The 16,197-nt window shown below is 45.2% G+C and overlaps 1 protein-coding gene across 1 annotated transcript in view; it reads left to right on the top strand.

Moving 5' to 3' along the window:
• Positions 1-11,365: 11,365 nt before the first annotated feature.
• Entrep1 (endosomal transmembrane epsin interactor 1) overlaps positions 11,366-16,197 on the top strand; it is a 63,339-nt gene continuing 58,507 nt past the window's right edge. The window contains exon 1 of the mRNA XM_057779901.1: positions 11,366-11,828. Coding sequence (XP_057635884.1) covers positions 11,442-11,828 — 387 coding nt within the window. The 5' untranslated portion in view covers positions 11,366-11,441. The remainder of the gene's footprint in view (positions 11,829-16,197) is intronic.

Here is a 16,197-nt window from a genome sequence, read left to right on the forward strand (position 1 = left end):
AAAATAGATTTTTTTCTCTCACATTGTTGCCGTCTCCTGATGACTGCTTCCTTCCCTCTATTCCTCCCAGTTCCTCACCACTTCCCCTCCCCGCTGGATGATCCCCCCTTTCTGCCTCTCATTAGAAAACAAACAGGTTTCTAAGGGATAATTTTAAAATAAAATACAAATAAAAAACTAGCACACTGGAATAAGTCAAACAAGCAAGCAGAAGGAATAGAGTCTAAGAGAAGGCACAAGAGACACTGGCCCACTCATTTGCACACTCAGGAGTCCCATAACACTAAACTGGAAGCCATAACACGTACACAAAGGACCTGTAAGTATAAAAAGAAAGAAAATATATAAATAAAAAATTTAAAATATTAAGATAATTTTTTTTTTAAAAAGGGAAAAGCCCTAACATGGCTTTATAAAGCAAAGAACTTCCAAAGACGTCATTGGGTTTGTTTTCTGTTGGCCATCTACTGCTGGGCATGCAGCCTGCCCTTAAGACTACTTTGTTTTCCCAGTGAGGACTCCTTGGAGGAAACTAAATTTCCATCCGCAAGTGGTTATCAATTGGAACTAGCTTCTAGGTGAGGGATGGGTGGGTGTGTCCCCCTCCCCTTTCAGCTCCAGGACCCCATCTAGTGCACACCCATGCAGACCCTGGGCAGCTGCCTCAGTCTGTGGGTTCATATGTGTGTTAGTCCTGTTGACTCAGAGGGCCTGTTTCCTTGGTGCCCTCATCTCCTCTGGCTCCTACACTCTTTCAGCCTCTTCTTCTGCAGAGTTCCTTGGACCCCGAGGAAAAGAATTTGGTGGAGACATTCCTTTTGGACGGAGTGTTCCAAGGTCTTTTACTCTCTGTATAATATCCAACTGTGGTCTCTGTATTTACTCCCATCTGCTACACGAGGAAGCTCTCTGATGATGGCTGAGCAAGGCTCTGGTCTATGGGTATAGCAGAATGTCATTAGGAGTCATTTTATTGCTACTTTTTTTTTTTTTTTTTTAAAAAAAAAGAACAGAAGCATTTTATTTAACTCTAGGTCCCTGGACTGTCTAGTCTCAGGTTCTTGGTCAGTCAGGCAGTTTCAGGTGGGCTTCATCTTGTGATGTGGGCCTTAAGTCAAAAAAGATATTGGTTGGTTTCTCCTACAAGACTTGTGCAACCATTGCACCAGCAATTCTTGTGCACAGGACACCATTTTAGATCAAAGACTTCGTGGCCAGGTTGTTGTTCATGTGTCTTCTTTAGTAGCATGTAGGGGTGACTTTCATGACCTCTATCTCTTTTCTTGTTCTTGTTGGTCACATCTTATTCTTTGGTGTCATAGCTAAGAGATTATTGCCCAACTAAAGATTTTGAAGATCACATTTATACTTTCTTGTAGGAATTTTTATAATTTTTTAAAAATTATTTATTTATTTATTATGTATACAATATTCTGTCTGTGTGTATGCCTGCATGCCAGAAGAGGGCACCAGACCCCATTACAGATGGTTGTGAACCACCCTATGGTTGCTGGGAATTGAACTCAGGACCTTTGGAAGAGCAGGCAATGCTCTTAACCTCTGAGCCATCTCTCCAGCCCCGAATTTTTATAATTTTGCTTACAATTATTTTTCTTTTAAAGATTTACTTTTCATTTTATGTGTATGTGTCAGGGCTGCCGTGCTTGTATGTATACTGGTGTCTGTGGTGCATGTGTGCATGTGTGCCTGGTGCCTAGTGTCCAAATTAAGGCATCTAATCCCCTATATCTGGAGTTACAGGTTGTAAGGCACCTGATGTGGATGCTGGGAACTGAATTCTGATTCACTGCAGAAACAACAAGTGCTCTTAACTGCTGAGCTGTCTGTCTAGACACGCAGCCCAGGCCTTGAACTATTAGTCACCTTCTCACAGTCTCCTGAGTACCCCTATTATAGGTGTGTGTCACCTGAGTACCCCTATTAAAGGTGTGTGTCACCTGAGCGCCGCGATTACAGGTGTGTGCCACCTGAGTGCCGCGATTACAGGTGTGTGCCACCTGAGTGCCAGGATTATAGGTGTGTGTCACCTGAGTGCCGCGATTACAGGTGTGTGCCACCTGAGTGCCGCGATTACAGGTGTGTGCCACCTGAGTGCCAGGATTACAGGTGTGTGCCACCTGAGTGCCAGGATTACAGGTGTGTGCCACCTGAGTGCCAGGATTACAGGTGTGTGCCACCACTCTCATTTTATAAAGTAACTTTATACCCTGAGTGTAACTCGGGTGCCTTTGAGTGAATTCCAGTGCACAATGGAGGAAAACTCTAGTTTCCTAAAGCATGTGGCGTGCAAGCAGTTCGCCTTGTCGGTTGAAGAAGGCATTCCCCATCTGGCATCTTTGTTAAAAAGTAATTGACTTTAAATGCGTTTATTCCCGGTCTCCCAGTTCTAGTTCACAGTTCTATGTGTCCGTCTGTAGGTTCGTGTTGTCTTGTGTGAAACAGACTGCTATAGTTCTGTGGAAAGTTTCGGGTCATGGCCTCCTTGGCCATATGTAATTAAGACTCATGCTTTAGCCATGCTTTGTAGTGGAAGTGTGTCCTGTCCATCATTTACTTCCTACAACGTGATGGGTTCGGAATTATGATTTCAGTTTTAATGAGAAGGAATTTGACAGCTTACGTGATTTTTTTATTTTTGCAGATTTCTATTTGTTCTTTCTGGCCAGGCTGACAAGAGCAGAGTTCACAGGCTAAGGTGAGGTTTCTTCTGCTTTTAATGCATTCATTCTCTCTTCTACCACTTTCTGCTCCGAAATAGATCTTTCTAGATCCTGAATAGAGTCCACTAGATATGCCATTCTTGCCTGAAAAATGTTTCAGTTTTCCTTAAATGCAGAATTTATGCCAGAGGGCGAGGGTAGCTGGACCAGGATTGAAGGTTGCACAGTCTCTTCCCTGTGTCCTGAGTTTTACCTGTGTTTTGGCTCATCAGGTTCACTCTCCATCTAAGCTGTATCCTTCCAAGATAAGGTCAGAGGTTGATCACAACACCTTTGACTCCAACCTCTCCCCTCCATAAAAAATCCCCCCCCCCAGGCAGTTTGAAAAATGCTAGGCAAACACTCTGATTGGATGGTTGTGATCACGTGATTCTCCAGCCTGTTACTGGGAGCCTTCTGAGTACTTCGAAGAAGGGTTTTATTTGCAGAAAAGACTCTTCAGAAACCTCCTTTTGGGTCAAGCATTTTGTTTCCAGTTTCCAGTTGCAGAACTCTTGTTTCTAAACCTGGCAACCGTGAATCACTTTTTCAGGGACCTTGAAGTGTTTGATCTGCTCTAACCTCAGCCAATTGAATTGTTTCAACATTTCAAGCATAATCATTTTTATATATTTGGGTTTCTTCTTAAATATTTTAATTGTTTGACCAGTCAATCTTCTGAGCATGTAAATAACGCACAGGAATGCAGTAAAATAATCTCACAAGGAGAACCCTGTGTTCTTGTAGGCATTCTGATACTTGAGTGAGCTTGGCATGTTTCCAACAGGACATTGTTTATCTCACTCGGCTATTCAGTAGCCTGTCTTAAAGCCAGATCACAAGACTGTCACTCCTCAAGGTTAAAGTTTTTTTCATCTTGTAAGTGCAGAAAACACCAAACAAAGATAAGACAACTCTTAACATTGAGATATCAATAGTGTATTTTTGATGCCTCTAAACTTGTTTATAGTTCCTTACATCTTCCCCGATTTAAAGCTTGTCTTCACTAAGGGATAGTAGGGCAATCTCAGAGAATTCAGCTGGGTTCTTTTGAGACTTTTCAAGATGTTCATTCACTAGTGAAATCCAATCTCTTCTAAGCTTTTTCCTTCACACTGTGACATATCTGGAAGTGGGATGTGTCTCTTGTGCAGTGACAACCAACAGTTGACAGCAGTCATCCTTTCTTAGAGCGGCATTAAAGGAAGGATGCTTTAACTTAGCTGAGGCACGTTACTAAGTTAGCTGGGGACGTACCCACACACACACGCACACATTTGCCTTACCACCCTAAGTTAAGGCTTAGTGTCCCCCTAGGGCTGTAGACATGGGACATTTCCTCGTCACTGTCCTATGATGCTTTTGTTGTTTGTTTGTTTGTTTCTATGGTATCGACTTTGAGCCTCTGTCAGCTTGTGAAATTTATCAGCCCTCCACTACTGGGTTGCTTGTCAGGATTTTCAGTGTATACACTTGTTTTCTGGTAGCTACTTACAAACTGATATGAATCTATGAAATTCTCAATCTACTTTTCACTGTAAAGATGTCCACATTTGATGGATTCCTCTGTGGCTTCCTGCTCTTATTGGTATTAGCCTCCCTTTTGTCCAGTTTATAAGTTATATGTTTAAATGATCATTATTTTCCTAAATATTTCTTATTACTTTGCTGAAGCACTCAAGACAGCATCGGAAGTAAAGTATATGACATGCTAAGCTTGTTCTAAATTTAATAAATAATGTTTTGAATTTTCTTGACAATTTGAGGTCACCATAACTGAGAAATTATGATCCCAGCACTTAGCTCATAGAGGCAAGAGGATCATGTGTTCAAGGTCATCCTGGGTTATTTAGCAAGATACTGTATCAAAGAAAAATAAAAGGAAAGAAAAGAGAAATTATGTGATGTAAGAGATTTAAAAATAAGAAAAAATTTTTGAACAGGTTTATTGAACTATAATGCAGATGTTACCCATCAACCCATTTGAAGCTACAATTCACTGGTCTTTCGTGGAGTCGTATGTGTGAGTGACCATTGTCACAGCCAGGTTTTGTTACTCCCCACACCCAGCCTGGAGCAGTCACTAATTTACTTTCTGACTTCAAGTCGGTCTTTGTTGGACTCATGTAATAGAGTCATATCATATGCAGGATTTTTGTAATTGGCTAATTTACATCTAATTTCATCTAGGAGACTAGATATTGAATTCGACGAAAATATTTTCAGGAAATATTAAGAGGGATATTCTGTTGTTGTTTTTTTAAAATTTTTTTATTTGAACATCTCACACGGAGTCATCAGAACTGTCACATGGCAGAAGTCCCTCCGTTAACATAAACCAACCAACTGTGGCCTGCAGGACAGGTGGCTTCTTTAGGCTTCACCTCTAGGCAGGGAGGTGGGTCATTCAGAAATATGGCAGCCCTGGCTGAATATGCTCGAGTATGTAGCAGTTATTTTCCTTGTGGCTGTGATAAATACCCAAGGAAAGTAGTGTAACGAAGGGTTTATTTTGGCTCACAGTTTGAGGTGTGATCCGTCACGGTGGAAAGGCTTGGTGGCAGGAGTGTGAGGCCACTGGTCACACTACGTCTGCAGTCAGGAAGCAGAGAGTGACGAGGACAGCAAACCAGGAGATGGTGCTGACCACATTCCGAGTTGTCCCTCCTCCCTTAAACCTTTCAATAAACCCACCCTCAGAGAAATGCCCAGAGGTGTGTCTCCTAGGCGATTCTGGCAGAGCGAAACAGTCACTGAAAATGGAGCAGACATAATTAAAACGTCTTCCTCAACTAAGGCATTAGAAATTCTTAAAACCCCCTCCCCCACCTCAGCCTGAGGGTCCCTGAATGATGAATGAAGCAGGACACAAAATATCTCTGTGCTGCACTGGGAAACTGAACTAGAAATCAGGAGGTCTGGGTTTTTCTGTGCCTTTGTAGTTTGAATCTAAGAAAAAAAATATTTAAGTATCTGATTTTTTTATTATATTTTCTTGGAAATGGGGTCTTACTCGGTTTCAGGCTGGTCTTGAACTCCTATGCTCAAACAATCCTCCTGTCTCAGTTTCCTGAGTAGCTGGGACAAGAACATCACCATGCTTAGTCACCTTTGAACCTCAAGTTCCATTTTCCCTCCCTCTTAGCCTCTCTTTTTGGTTCTCTTGACAGAATCTAACTGTGTGGCCCAGCCAAGTCTCAGACTCATGTTCCTTGGGACTCATTCTCCTTATTGCTAGAGTTCTTAATTTGTAAATGGGTAAAATTAACTGCTGGGTGTGGCTGCTGGTGGTCTTCAATGAGATAATGTGTCTGAGTTGTAACTGGGGGATAGATGGCTCAGTGGTTAAGAGCATTTATTCTTCTTCCAGGGGACCTGGGTTCAGTTCTCAGCTCCCACGTGGCAGCTCACAGTGGTTATTTCCAGTTCCAGAGAATCAGACACCCTCTTCTGGCCACTGCAGGTACTATGCATGGTGCACAGATTACATGCAGACAGAGCAACCATATCCATAAAATAAAAATAAATATGTTTTAAAAAATGCCACAGGTCTCCTACAAACCTTAGATGCTCTAAGCATCCAGTGGCTCTTTCATTATTTTCCGCTTCCCATGCCCTGCATGGTTGCTACACAGGTCCCTACTTTCTGGAATGGTTTAAGAATTTGTTCTCAGGTGCACTTGGCATGCCTATCCTCCTGTTTTGTGCCTGCATAAAGGTCTGTGCTTACAAAGTCCAGTGTTGGTGGTTTTATTTTTGAAATCCCAACCTCAAGGGGCTTTGGTGGTTTTGCGAAGACTGTGCCCACCTGCCTTTTCCCCAGACACTGAAAGCTCACACGGCTGTCTGCAGTTTCGATCTCTCAGCACCCAAGCCCAACCAGGATGGTGTGGCTGGAGTTCCGTCAGTGTCATTAGGGGCCTGGCACAATCAGGCCCATCTCAGTCACTTCCTAAACCATTGAGAAATGGAGGAGGGGACACAGATTTGGGACGAGAGCCTGAGCCTGGCTGGTCATATGCTGCGGTGAGTGGGACACCAGGTATTCCAGCCGCAGGGAGCCTGACACCAGGGCCTTGGGCTCTGGGTCCTCTTTAAGTTTCATTTAACAAGCACACACACACACACACACACACACACACACACACAGAGAGAGAGAGAGAGAGAGAGAGAGAGAGAGAGAGAGGACTCTAAATTCTTGGTTTAGAATGACTTAGAATGACGTCTTGTCCCCGAGGTGTTCTTGATAGATCAACACCTAGATTTTCAGGGAGGTTTTTGCTAAACACATTTGCATATCCTTACTCCATCACAGGCCTCCTACATCAGCACCTCTGAGTGTGTGTGGCCTTAGAAAATATATCAAGTTGTCAGTTTCCCTGGGAAGCCCCACCAGTCCCTCAGACAAAGCTGAATTGTCGCTTTAACTGCAGAAACGTGAAGCTGCAGGAAACTCTGATACCATAGGTTTCTCTCTCTCTCTCTCTCTCTCTCTCTCTCTTTCTCTCTCTCTCTCACACACACACTCACACTAGCTCATTTACCCTAGAAACTTGTGAATTACAATTTTTAAGGCAGTTGTCGAGTCGCCCTCTGTGAGATTTTTCAATGCAGGAAGTACTTAGTTTCAGCAATGAGAAAAACATGGCTGAAGCATTCCTGTTTAACATAGGAATCTGTGTTGGCGCCAAGCTATTAGCAATTCTTCGCCACCACTTTCTACTACATTTCAGAAGACGTGGTGTCTCATTTGCCTAGCTCTGTGTATAGTTTCATTCCTTCATTAATCCACATTCATTCCATTCTTTTAACAACAACAACAAAAACCTACTCAGGCCCCTGTGTTGTGTAATGGTCTCTGAACGTCCCCCCCCCATCCATTTTCTCACATCCTCTCATACATCACAGCGCCTTCTAGAGAAACTGCAAGGATGAGGCTTAAAGACCAGGAATCTAGAAGCAGGAGTTTGAGGTTTCTGGGATATTTTGGATCCAGACATCTCAGTGTGCCTGGCTTTCTTAGTCCCTCTTCTCCAGTGGTGATGAAGGATTGAAGGATTAAGGACCTGCAGGTGACTGTGCTATCCAGTAACTAAGGCCGGAGAAACCTTGGCTGGTGTGAGATCCACAGTGGGTGCCGTTTCCACCCGTGTGCCGAATGGTCACCCATGTACCAGTACTTTGTGACTGGGAACCACAAACGCTTCACCACAACACATGTCCACGCAAGCATGCTTTTAAACCAAATGCTCTGCTTTTACCTTCTCACAGAACAGCTGTCCCTATACTTCTACCGTATGATACGACAGACATAAAAGTTCTGGAGTCTGAATACTTTCAGATACTAATAGTTCTCTCTTAATCTAAAATACAGGACTGTAGCCATCCAGTAGAGACTCTAGATCCACTGGACTTAGAGAAGTTTGTGACCCTGCATCTCCTTCATGGTTCAGGAGTCTGTGGAGCACACTTTGAGAAGCTGCTCCAGAGCTACACGGGTCTCTCAGCTTAGAGCAGGCCTTGTCTTTTTGTGAACTGTAACAGCTAGAGGCAGGCTGCCAGGGAGCATGCTTTGAGGAGAGTTTCTTCAGCAGCTCTCAGGGTGATAGGAAGAATGTCCTTTCATTGGCTTGGCTTAGTGGGTCTGCTGAGGAGTGTGGAAGAAACCAGGGTGTGAGTTGAACATTGTCCAGAGAGCAGGGTTCCTCAGTGAAGAAGGCTTTAAGATTGGAGTGGACGTTGAGTGACAGACAGGCAGGGGGAAAGTGGGCGGGAATCAGCTGACCCTTCTTGGAAATGACTTTGATCTCGAAGACAATTGGCTGCTGGGTTTTATGAAACAATGCAGTGCGACTATTGTTCACTTGAACTTTTACCTATATGAATAAGGCACCTGGGTCAAGTTTTCCAAATAGTCTTCCTAATTTTATTATTTTTGTAACAACTTTACTTAGTTATAATTCACATATTGTACAATTTGGCCATTTAAACAAAGGGTATAATTCAGTGTTTTTCATGTATTCAGAGAATTGTGCAGTAGCTACCACAGTCAACTGTAGAATATTTTTATCACCTTGGGAAAAAAAACCACCAGCCCCTATATTCATTAGCTCTTACCTATGCTCACGATATCTCCATTTCCCCAGCACTCAACAACCACAAAGCAACTTCCTGTCTATGGATTTATTGGCTGTCGACGTTTTATCGAAATGGAATCGTATAGTCTGTGCCTTCCGTGACTGGTCTTTCACTTAGCATGTCTCCAGGGTCCTCCCACATTGTAGCATGTGTGAGTACTTCATCGTACTGGGTGGGTACCCCAGGTTTTAGTTCTATGTTCATCCAGTTGACTTACTCTTGGGCTGTTTCCATCTTCAGATGGAAATTATGAATTTATGAATTATGAAACTGTTTATGTCCACATTTGATGTAGATTTGGGGTAACTCCATGTCAGCTTTTGAGGAACTCCCCATCCTGTAGGAGAGTTCAGTTACCAACCCCCACCCCACCCTCACCGGCCCCTCAAGTTCCAGCCCCTGCCTATTTTACTATTATCTTCCACACCAAACTGGACCCAGTGGCTTTGAATCATTGTTGGAAGAGATCTGTTTCATACAGCTCAGTCAGGGATGACCGAATACTTACCGTAAGCAGGTGTGTGAAGTGTGACATATCAAGATCTGGTTACAGGAATCTCAAGCACAAATACTGCAGGGAGGGCATTAATTGCTGTCACTTTAAAGGCTGGGACAATCTTATCTAGATTTGTGTTTATGGGGACAAGAAAAAGAAGCTCACAGCCATAAAAATGTTGCTGACAACAAAAGAGGGAGTGGGGGTGGGGGAGAGAAACAGAACAACAAAGCTCCCTGAGGTAGGAGCTTCCAGGAAGGTTCTATGACCTTCTAATGGGTAGAGCTGGGGATAAAAACCACTTATGAATTTCACTTCTCTCTGCTTCTGTGTGTTTCTACAGAGAGGAAATGCCTAGAAACTTCAGGCATTTGAAGTCCGTAGGTAGATTCTTAAATGTAAAACATGAAGAAGCAGATAGAACCTAAGCATAACTGTACGGATTTTCATAGTGATCCTTGCTGTGCAGTTAGCACTGGCACTAAGACATGGATTGTCACCAGCACCTCCCCCAACCCTGTCCTAGTCATAAGTATCCCCAAGAAAAGGAGGGTACCCTGACTTCTAACACCAACATTCTTAGATACAAGGAAATGCATTTTTAATAGCGTGGTTCGGGTATCAGGCGCTGGCCAATAGAATAGATTTGTTTAGCGGAGAGGATGTCTGAACACTCAGCAGACATGCTGTATTGCAGAGTGTCAGCCGGCCTTAAAAATTAAATACTTTTAAGCTTTGTGCTTAAAATAAAAGTTATAACCACAGCACCGAGGAAACTTAACTCATCTTCACCTGTAATTTAAGAGTGTCTATTGTAGGCTTTTTTTTTTAAGTATGCAAAACATCAGGCTTCCAGTGTTTATTTAAAAAGACATCGACTTTCCCTTCCGAACCCTGAAGTTTATTCCTGGGAGCAGTCTGAAAGGAAGTCCCAGGCACTATTAAGCACAGGTGATTTAATGGCTTAAAGAGTGTGTGTGTACATATGCACAGTGGTAATACATCACAAGGTGTGAGGTAATGACGATATAAATACAGCCTTTACCACCAGAGCACACAAACCTGCATTTCTCTTGTTTTACTGAACAGGAGAGAATCAAATTCCCTCACCTTTCCAAAAAGACAAGCTTTCCAATGCTAGAAGTGCCTTGCAAACTGACACTGCTCTGGCTGGTACCTGGCAAAGAAGTCCATTATCAGCCGCTCACCAATGATACATTAGACGTCTAGACATTCTATTAGGGGAAACTATTGTGCAAGGGCGAATAATTGCTTTTTCTTTAAAGCTCGATAGACGTATCATAAATTACCAAAGTAGATAACGATTTCATTAGACTATTTCCTGGGAAGTTTGGGATTCTGTGTTCCATCAGGTGATGTCAATTAGCTCCAGGTCAAAGCTAGAAGGATGGAGCTAGTGACTCTTGCCAACAGGGCTGCCCTGGGCTCTTTCATTATGAGTGCTGTTTAGTGACTCCTAAAGTAACTTGGTTTTGCCACTCTTGTTCCTACTCTGGCGCTGGGAAAGCACTGTGTCCTCTCCTGGCAAAGGCTGTAGCGTCAGCGCCGGGAATCCTCAGGTAGAGGCCATAGACGCAGGTCGTGCTCCCAGGCAGTAACGTCCAGGGAAACATCATCTTCCCAGGCTTGGAACTTTTCCCGTCGGGTTGCCAGCAGCCCCTCCTCCCGGCGGGGGGGGGGGGGGGGAGGAGAATCACACGGGAACTTCCTTCCCAGTTAAAAGTCGCCAGGGTCCCACTTTCAGGACGGCCCTCAGAGGGACCCGGGTCTACGACACTTTCCTCGGTACCGTTATTGGGGACAAGACCGGGTGCGCCGCTAGCTGCGGGCCCCCGCCGTTCCCGGACGCCTTTCCCGGGTGACCCCAAAGCGGCGGCGCACTTGTCACCGTGGGTGACCGAGAGGGGACGGCGGGGGGCGGGCCCCGCGGGGCAGGTGGGCGCGGCCGGCGCGGGCGGAGGCAGCAAGTGGTTGGGCCGTGCGCAGTCCGTCCTGCGCGACGCCGGCGCGGGTGCCCGGTGCGCCGCACCCTCCGCTCCGTTGCGCCACCCGCCCGCTGCGCGCCCATGTCTCTGCCCGTGGTGCTCCCGGGTTCCTGCTGCCCGGTGGCGGGGCTGTCGGGCGGACCTCAGGCCGGGGGTCCCGGCGCAGCGACCGCCGCCTCCCAGGAGCCACCGTTGCCCCCGCTGCGGCCACGCTGGCCCCGGGGTGCTCTGCAGCCTCCAGCCCGTCCCCGCTGCGCCCCCGCCGCTGTGCTGGCCCCGCCACCCGCTCTCGCGTCCCGCCGCCCAGCCGCGCCCCGCTCCGCGCTGCTACCCGCACGCCCGCTCCTGTCGCTCGGGCTGCTGCAGCTGATCCTGGGCTGCTGCATGGTGGCGCTAAGCTTCGGGGCGCTGTCGCTGAGCAGTTCGCCGCAGGTGAAGAACTCGTGCCCGTTTTGGGCCGGCTCCTCTGTGAGTACAGCGCGCTTCTCTGAGGGGGTCCACCCTCGGGGCAGTGAGTTGTGGAGGGTTCCTTCCGCTGTTTTTGTTTGACCTCAGTTGGGGAGCGCAGATCCTCAAGCCACCTGAAGTGTTTGGCGACAATGAGTGGTGGGAAAGTGTTGGGAGGCAGTCAAGTTCAAGGGAGAATTGGATTGCACCTGGGCAGCGTCTGTTCCTTGCACGCTAAGGATTTTGTTTCCAGTAAAGTTAACATTAAGCACATTATTGAGCTCTTTGAGAGACTGGCATGAGGATGGGAGAAAAATGAAACTTGTTGGCCACTGAATATTTGTACTACATTGGCGAAGTAAACTACCGCAGGGCAGGGGTTTTGATGTGTTTCCCTCACCTATATACCAACAAACCCCTACATGGTGGAGTACTTCTGGAGTGGGCAAAGTGACAGCCTCAAGAAGGGGAGGCGATTGACTGTTTTTATTCTTCATTAAGACACAGATAAACGAGAGAGCGTGTCTGGTGTTGGGTGACTGCACCCCAAGGAGCTCAGAGGTAATAAGAGGTTATGTGTGATTGGTGGCTTGGTACCTGGTCATTAGAAGAGGGCTCAAACCCTGGGTGGGTTCCTGGAGCCACCAAGGCTGCTCAGCAGAAGTGGGTGCTCAAGAGACAGAACCTGTCATTACGGATGCACTTACCCGAACTCCAGAACTGTGGGCAGCTAGCTGGGGATGTCTGACCTGCCCTGACACCTGGTCCTGCCTCCCTGACCAATGGGCACAGGGAAGGAAGCCTGGCCTCTGAGAAAAGTGACTGCCAGTGAGCAAGCATCTGTAGACAGGATGGCTACTCATCCCGCCTAAGTGTGTCACAACTTTCAAGGCATCCAGCCCCCTGAGGTTTGCCAGGGGCCGAGAGACTTGGGAACAGGTCTTTGTGCAATGCTTTGGAGGCTGAGTAAAGCAAATGACCTTTCCATGAACTAGTGCCCTCAGAGAGCCTGGCAATGTCTATAGCTTTTTCTACCATCTGCAGTGAGTGTACATTTTGTGCTCTGTTGGTCAAAGCGCAGCCAAGACCAAATTCAGCTTTAAAAAAAATGTGGGGGAACTTTGTGAACCTAGAGTAATTGTCTGAATAGGAACATGAAGAACATAAGGTTTCTCTGTTTCTCTGGCTTAACTTGGTTGGAGCTTTGTATCACCCATCCAGTGTCAATTTTCTTCTTCTTCTTCTTCTTCTTCTTCTTCTTCTTCTTCTTCTTCTTCTTCTTCTTCTTCTTCTTCTTCTTCTTCTTCTTCTTCTTCTTCTTCTCCTTCTCCTTCTCCTCCTCCTCCTCCTCCTCCTCCTCCTCCTCCTCCTCCTCCTCTCCCCCCTCCTCCTCCTCTTCTTCGTCTTCTTCTTCTGCTTCTCCTTCTCATCCTCCTCTCCCCCCTCCTCCTCCTCCTCTTCTTCGTCTTCTTCTTCTTCTGCTTCTCCTCCTCCTCTCCCCCCTCCTCCTACTCTGCTCCTTCTCCTTCTCCTCCTCCTCCTTTCCCTCCTCCTCCTCCTCCTCCTCCTCCTCCTCTTCTTCATCATCATCATCATCATCATCATCATCATCATCATCATCATCATCATCATCATCCTGGCTGTCTTGGAACTAACTCACTCAGTAGACCAGGCTGCCCTTGAACTCACAGAGATCTTCCTGCCTCTGCCTCTGAAGCACTGGAGTTGAAGGTGTGCACAAGCACCATCTGGGAATCTACTCTTCTTTTAAACACCTTTGCTAAATGGTTCTGTTGGGATCCCAGTACTTTCGGGCTGTCATGAGTGAAGTTCACAACTTATGTATTAGATTGACAGAATTCCACCCTGTAGTCCTGTCCCTGAACTCTGCTACTGTCGGCGAGTGCTCTGGAAAACCTTGAAATATAGATACTCTAAATAGAATAGGAACAGAAATAATAATTACCCTTGCCAGGCTAGTCATCCAAATGATGTCTGCATTTCTTTCCTCTAAGTTCATTGAACCAGAATCTTGTATGTAATTTTTGGATTTACTCTTTGAAAAAACATAATCCATTGTTCTTTCAAGACAGCTAGATTATTAAAAAGATTTGTGGGGGGTTCTAGGGAGATGGTTCAGTCAGTAAAGCTGTATAAACATGGGGGACCTGAGTTTGAATCCTGGGGACCCACCTAAAAGCTGGGTGTGGGAAGAGGGGAGTCTGTAACCACAGTGCCTGGGGTGGGGTTGGGAGAAGGTGGATACAGGCAGATTCCTGACAGTCATTGGTTAGTCAGCCTAGCCAAACTGATGAGACACCCAGCCTCCACAAGTTAAATACAGTGGAGAGTGTACCTAGTATCATTTTCTGCCACCACACACATGCAAGTAATACACCACACAAATAACCTGCACACACACACACACACACACACCATGTTTTTTTTTCCTAAAATGAAAATCTGAAATCATGTTGCAATTGTGAATTATTTCAGGAGTAAGTAGATGCACTTGGATGTCAATGGAGCCGGGGGGATTTGATGCAATGGAAAACAAAGCTCACAAGACAGAACTCACAGAGGGTACCTTGAGTTCACGGGCCAGGCTTGTTCTCTGTCGCAAGCAAATCAGACCCAAGAAGGAGTTTGGACCCGAGAGGTTCTCTTTTGTATGTCATAGTCTACCCTGTGCCCTTAGGTCAGTATCCAGACCTGTAATTGTCACTTATTCTTTCTTTGTGTGTGTGTGACCTGTTCCTAAGGTCGACTTCAGAATTTGCGAAGTGGCAACAGAACCAATGAATATTACCTGCATCTTCAGAATAAGTAAATAGAGTTTAAGCAGATGTTGTTAGATTCCATGAATCCCTTGGTGTTTCAGGAAGAAAAATACCACATTTGTATCATGTTTTAAACTCATGTAGGTTAGAGAACTCTTTAAAAAAAGATCCTATATTAGGAGAAAAGTTAGACTTAGGCAGACACTGTATAACCAAACCACAGCTACGGCACAGCCACAAGAACAGTGTTTCATCTGTCCCTGCCCCAGGCTTTGCCACTGATCCTGTGTGTTTGTGTCCTGATAGATGCCAGAGCGAGGAACTGTCAAGCAGGAATTAGGCTCCTTTAACTCTCAGTCCATTTAGCAGATTAAAATTCCCTTATTATTTGAAAATCTCAATATTACATTATTGTAATTTTATGTGTAAATATTTCAGTGTTTGTATTTTTAGAGACACATGGAATTCATAAGAAGTGACCCCCTTTCTACTTTTAACATTTTACTATGAAAAAAAAGTTTTAACACATTTGAAGGAGAATGTAATGTCCCTGTGGGTTGACCCATCCCCAGCCACAGGAGCTAGCAACATCTGAATATCTGACACGGTCCTTCCTCTTAACACACTGGTTACTTTCAGGCAGATTATGGATGAGTGCCTTCAGCCACGAAACACTCCAGTGCATATTCTCTGATGCGTTAGAACAAACTCAAAGGACTGAATGAAAGTTTCTATGGAAAAATGATGAAAAATTGTGACTTGAGGACTGGAAAAATGGAAACAGAACAAAATAAGCCAACTTTACCGAGCTGTAGCCCGCGTGTAAAGAGAACTTCCCGGGAGTTTCTAGCGAGTTCATTGTTGCAAAGCCATCACCACAATGAGTTTTAGGAAATCCTCAAAACCATCTGACCTTCTTTCTCTCCCCTCCCTACCCCTCTGTCCATTTTCCTATTTTCTGTTGCCGTAGACTACTTCTATCCTGAACATTTCATATCTATATCTTTATATATTCATATATACTCATATTTACACATATATCCTCATGTATTCAAAAATATATATACATGCATATCATACAATATATGGTCTTTTGTGGATGAATAACTTCTTTTAATTAGGGTATTTTTGAGGCTCATCCAGTTTAGCAATAACTCGTTCCCATTAATTGTGGTGTGATATATCATTATGCAGGCATACCGTCATTACGCTCACTCAGTGTCTCCCTTGCCTTCTTCCTTCCCCCTTTCCCTTCTCCCTTCCCCTTCTTCCTTCTTTTCTGTAGATCTGGGGATTGAACTCAGGGCCAGAGGCAAGAGCTCTGCCCCTGAGCCACATCCCTGGTCCGCTCAGCAGTTTTGATTTGTATCTGACCTGGTCTTTAAGAGGAAGTAGCTAGCAAGTCTGATGCTAAATCCATGGGTGAGCACTGGAGAAGAACCTCCTCCTCTCAAACTGTGAATGACCACAAGCCCTTTACAGTTTGTCTTATTACTGAAACTGGCCAATCTTAGTTTGGTTTTTGTAAGGTATCTGGTTTGTATTTGATGTGGCAGTGGATTCACATGGAAACAGCGCGTTTCGAGGCTGGTCCTCCATGCTTGCCTCTG

The sequence above is a fragment of the Chionomys nivalis genome, chromosome 8 (assembly GCF_950005125.1).
Source record: "Chionomys nivalis chromosome 8, mChiNiv1.1, whole genome shotgun sequence".
NCBI lineage: Eukaryota > Metazoa > Chordata > Mammalia > Rodentia > Cricetidae > Chionomys > Chionomys nivalis.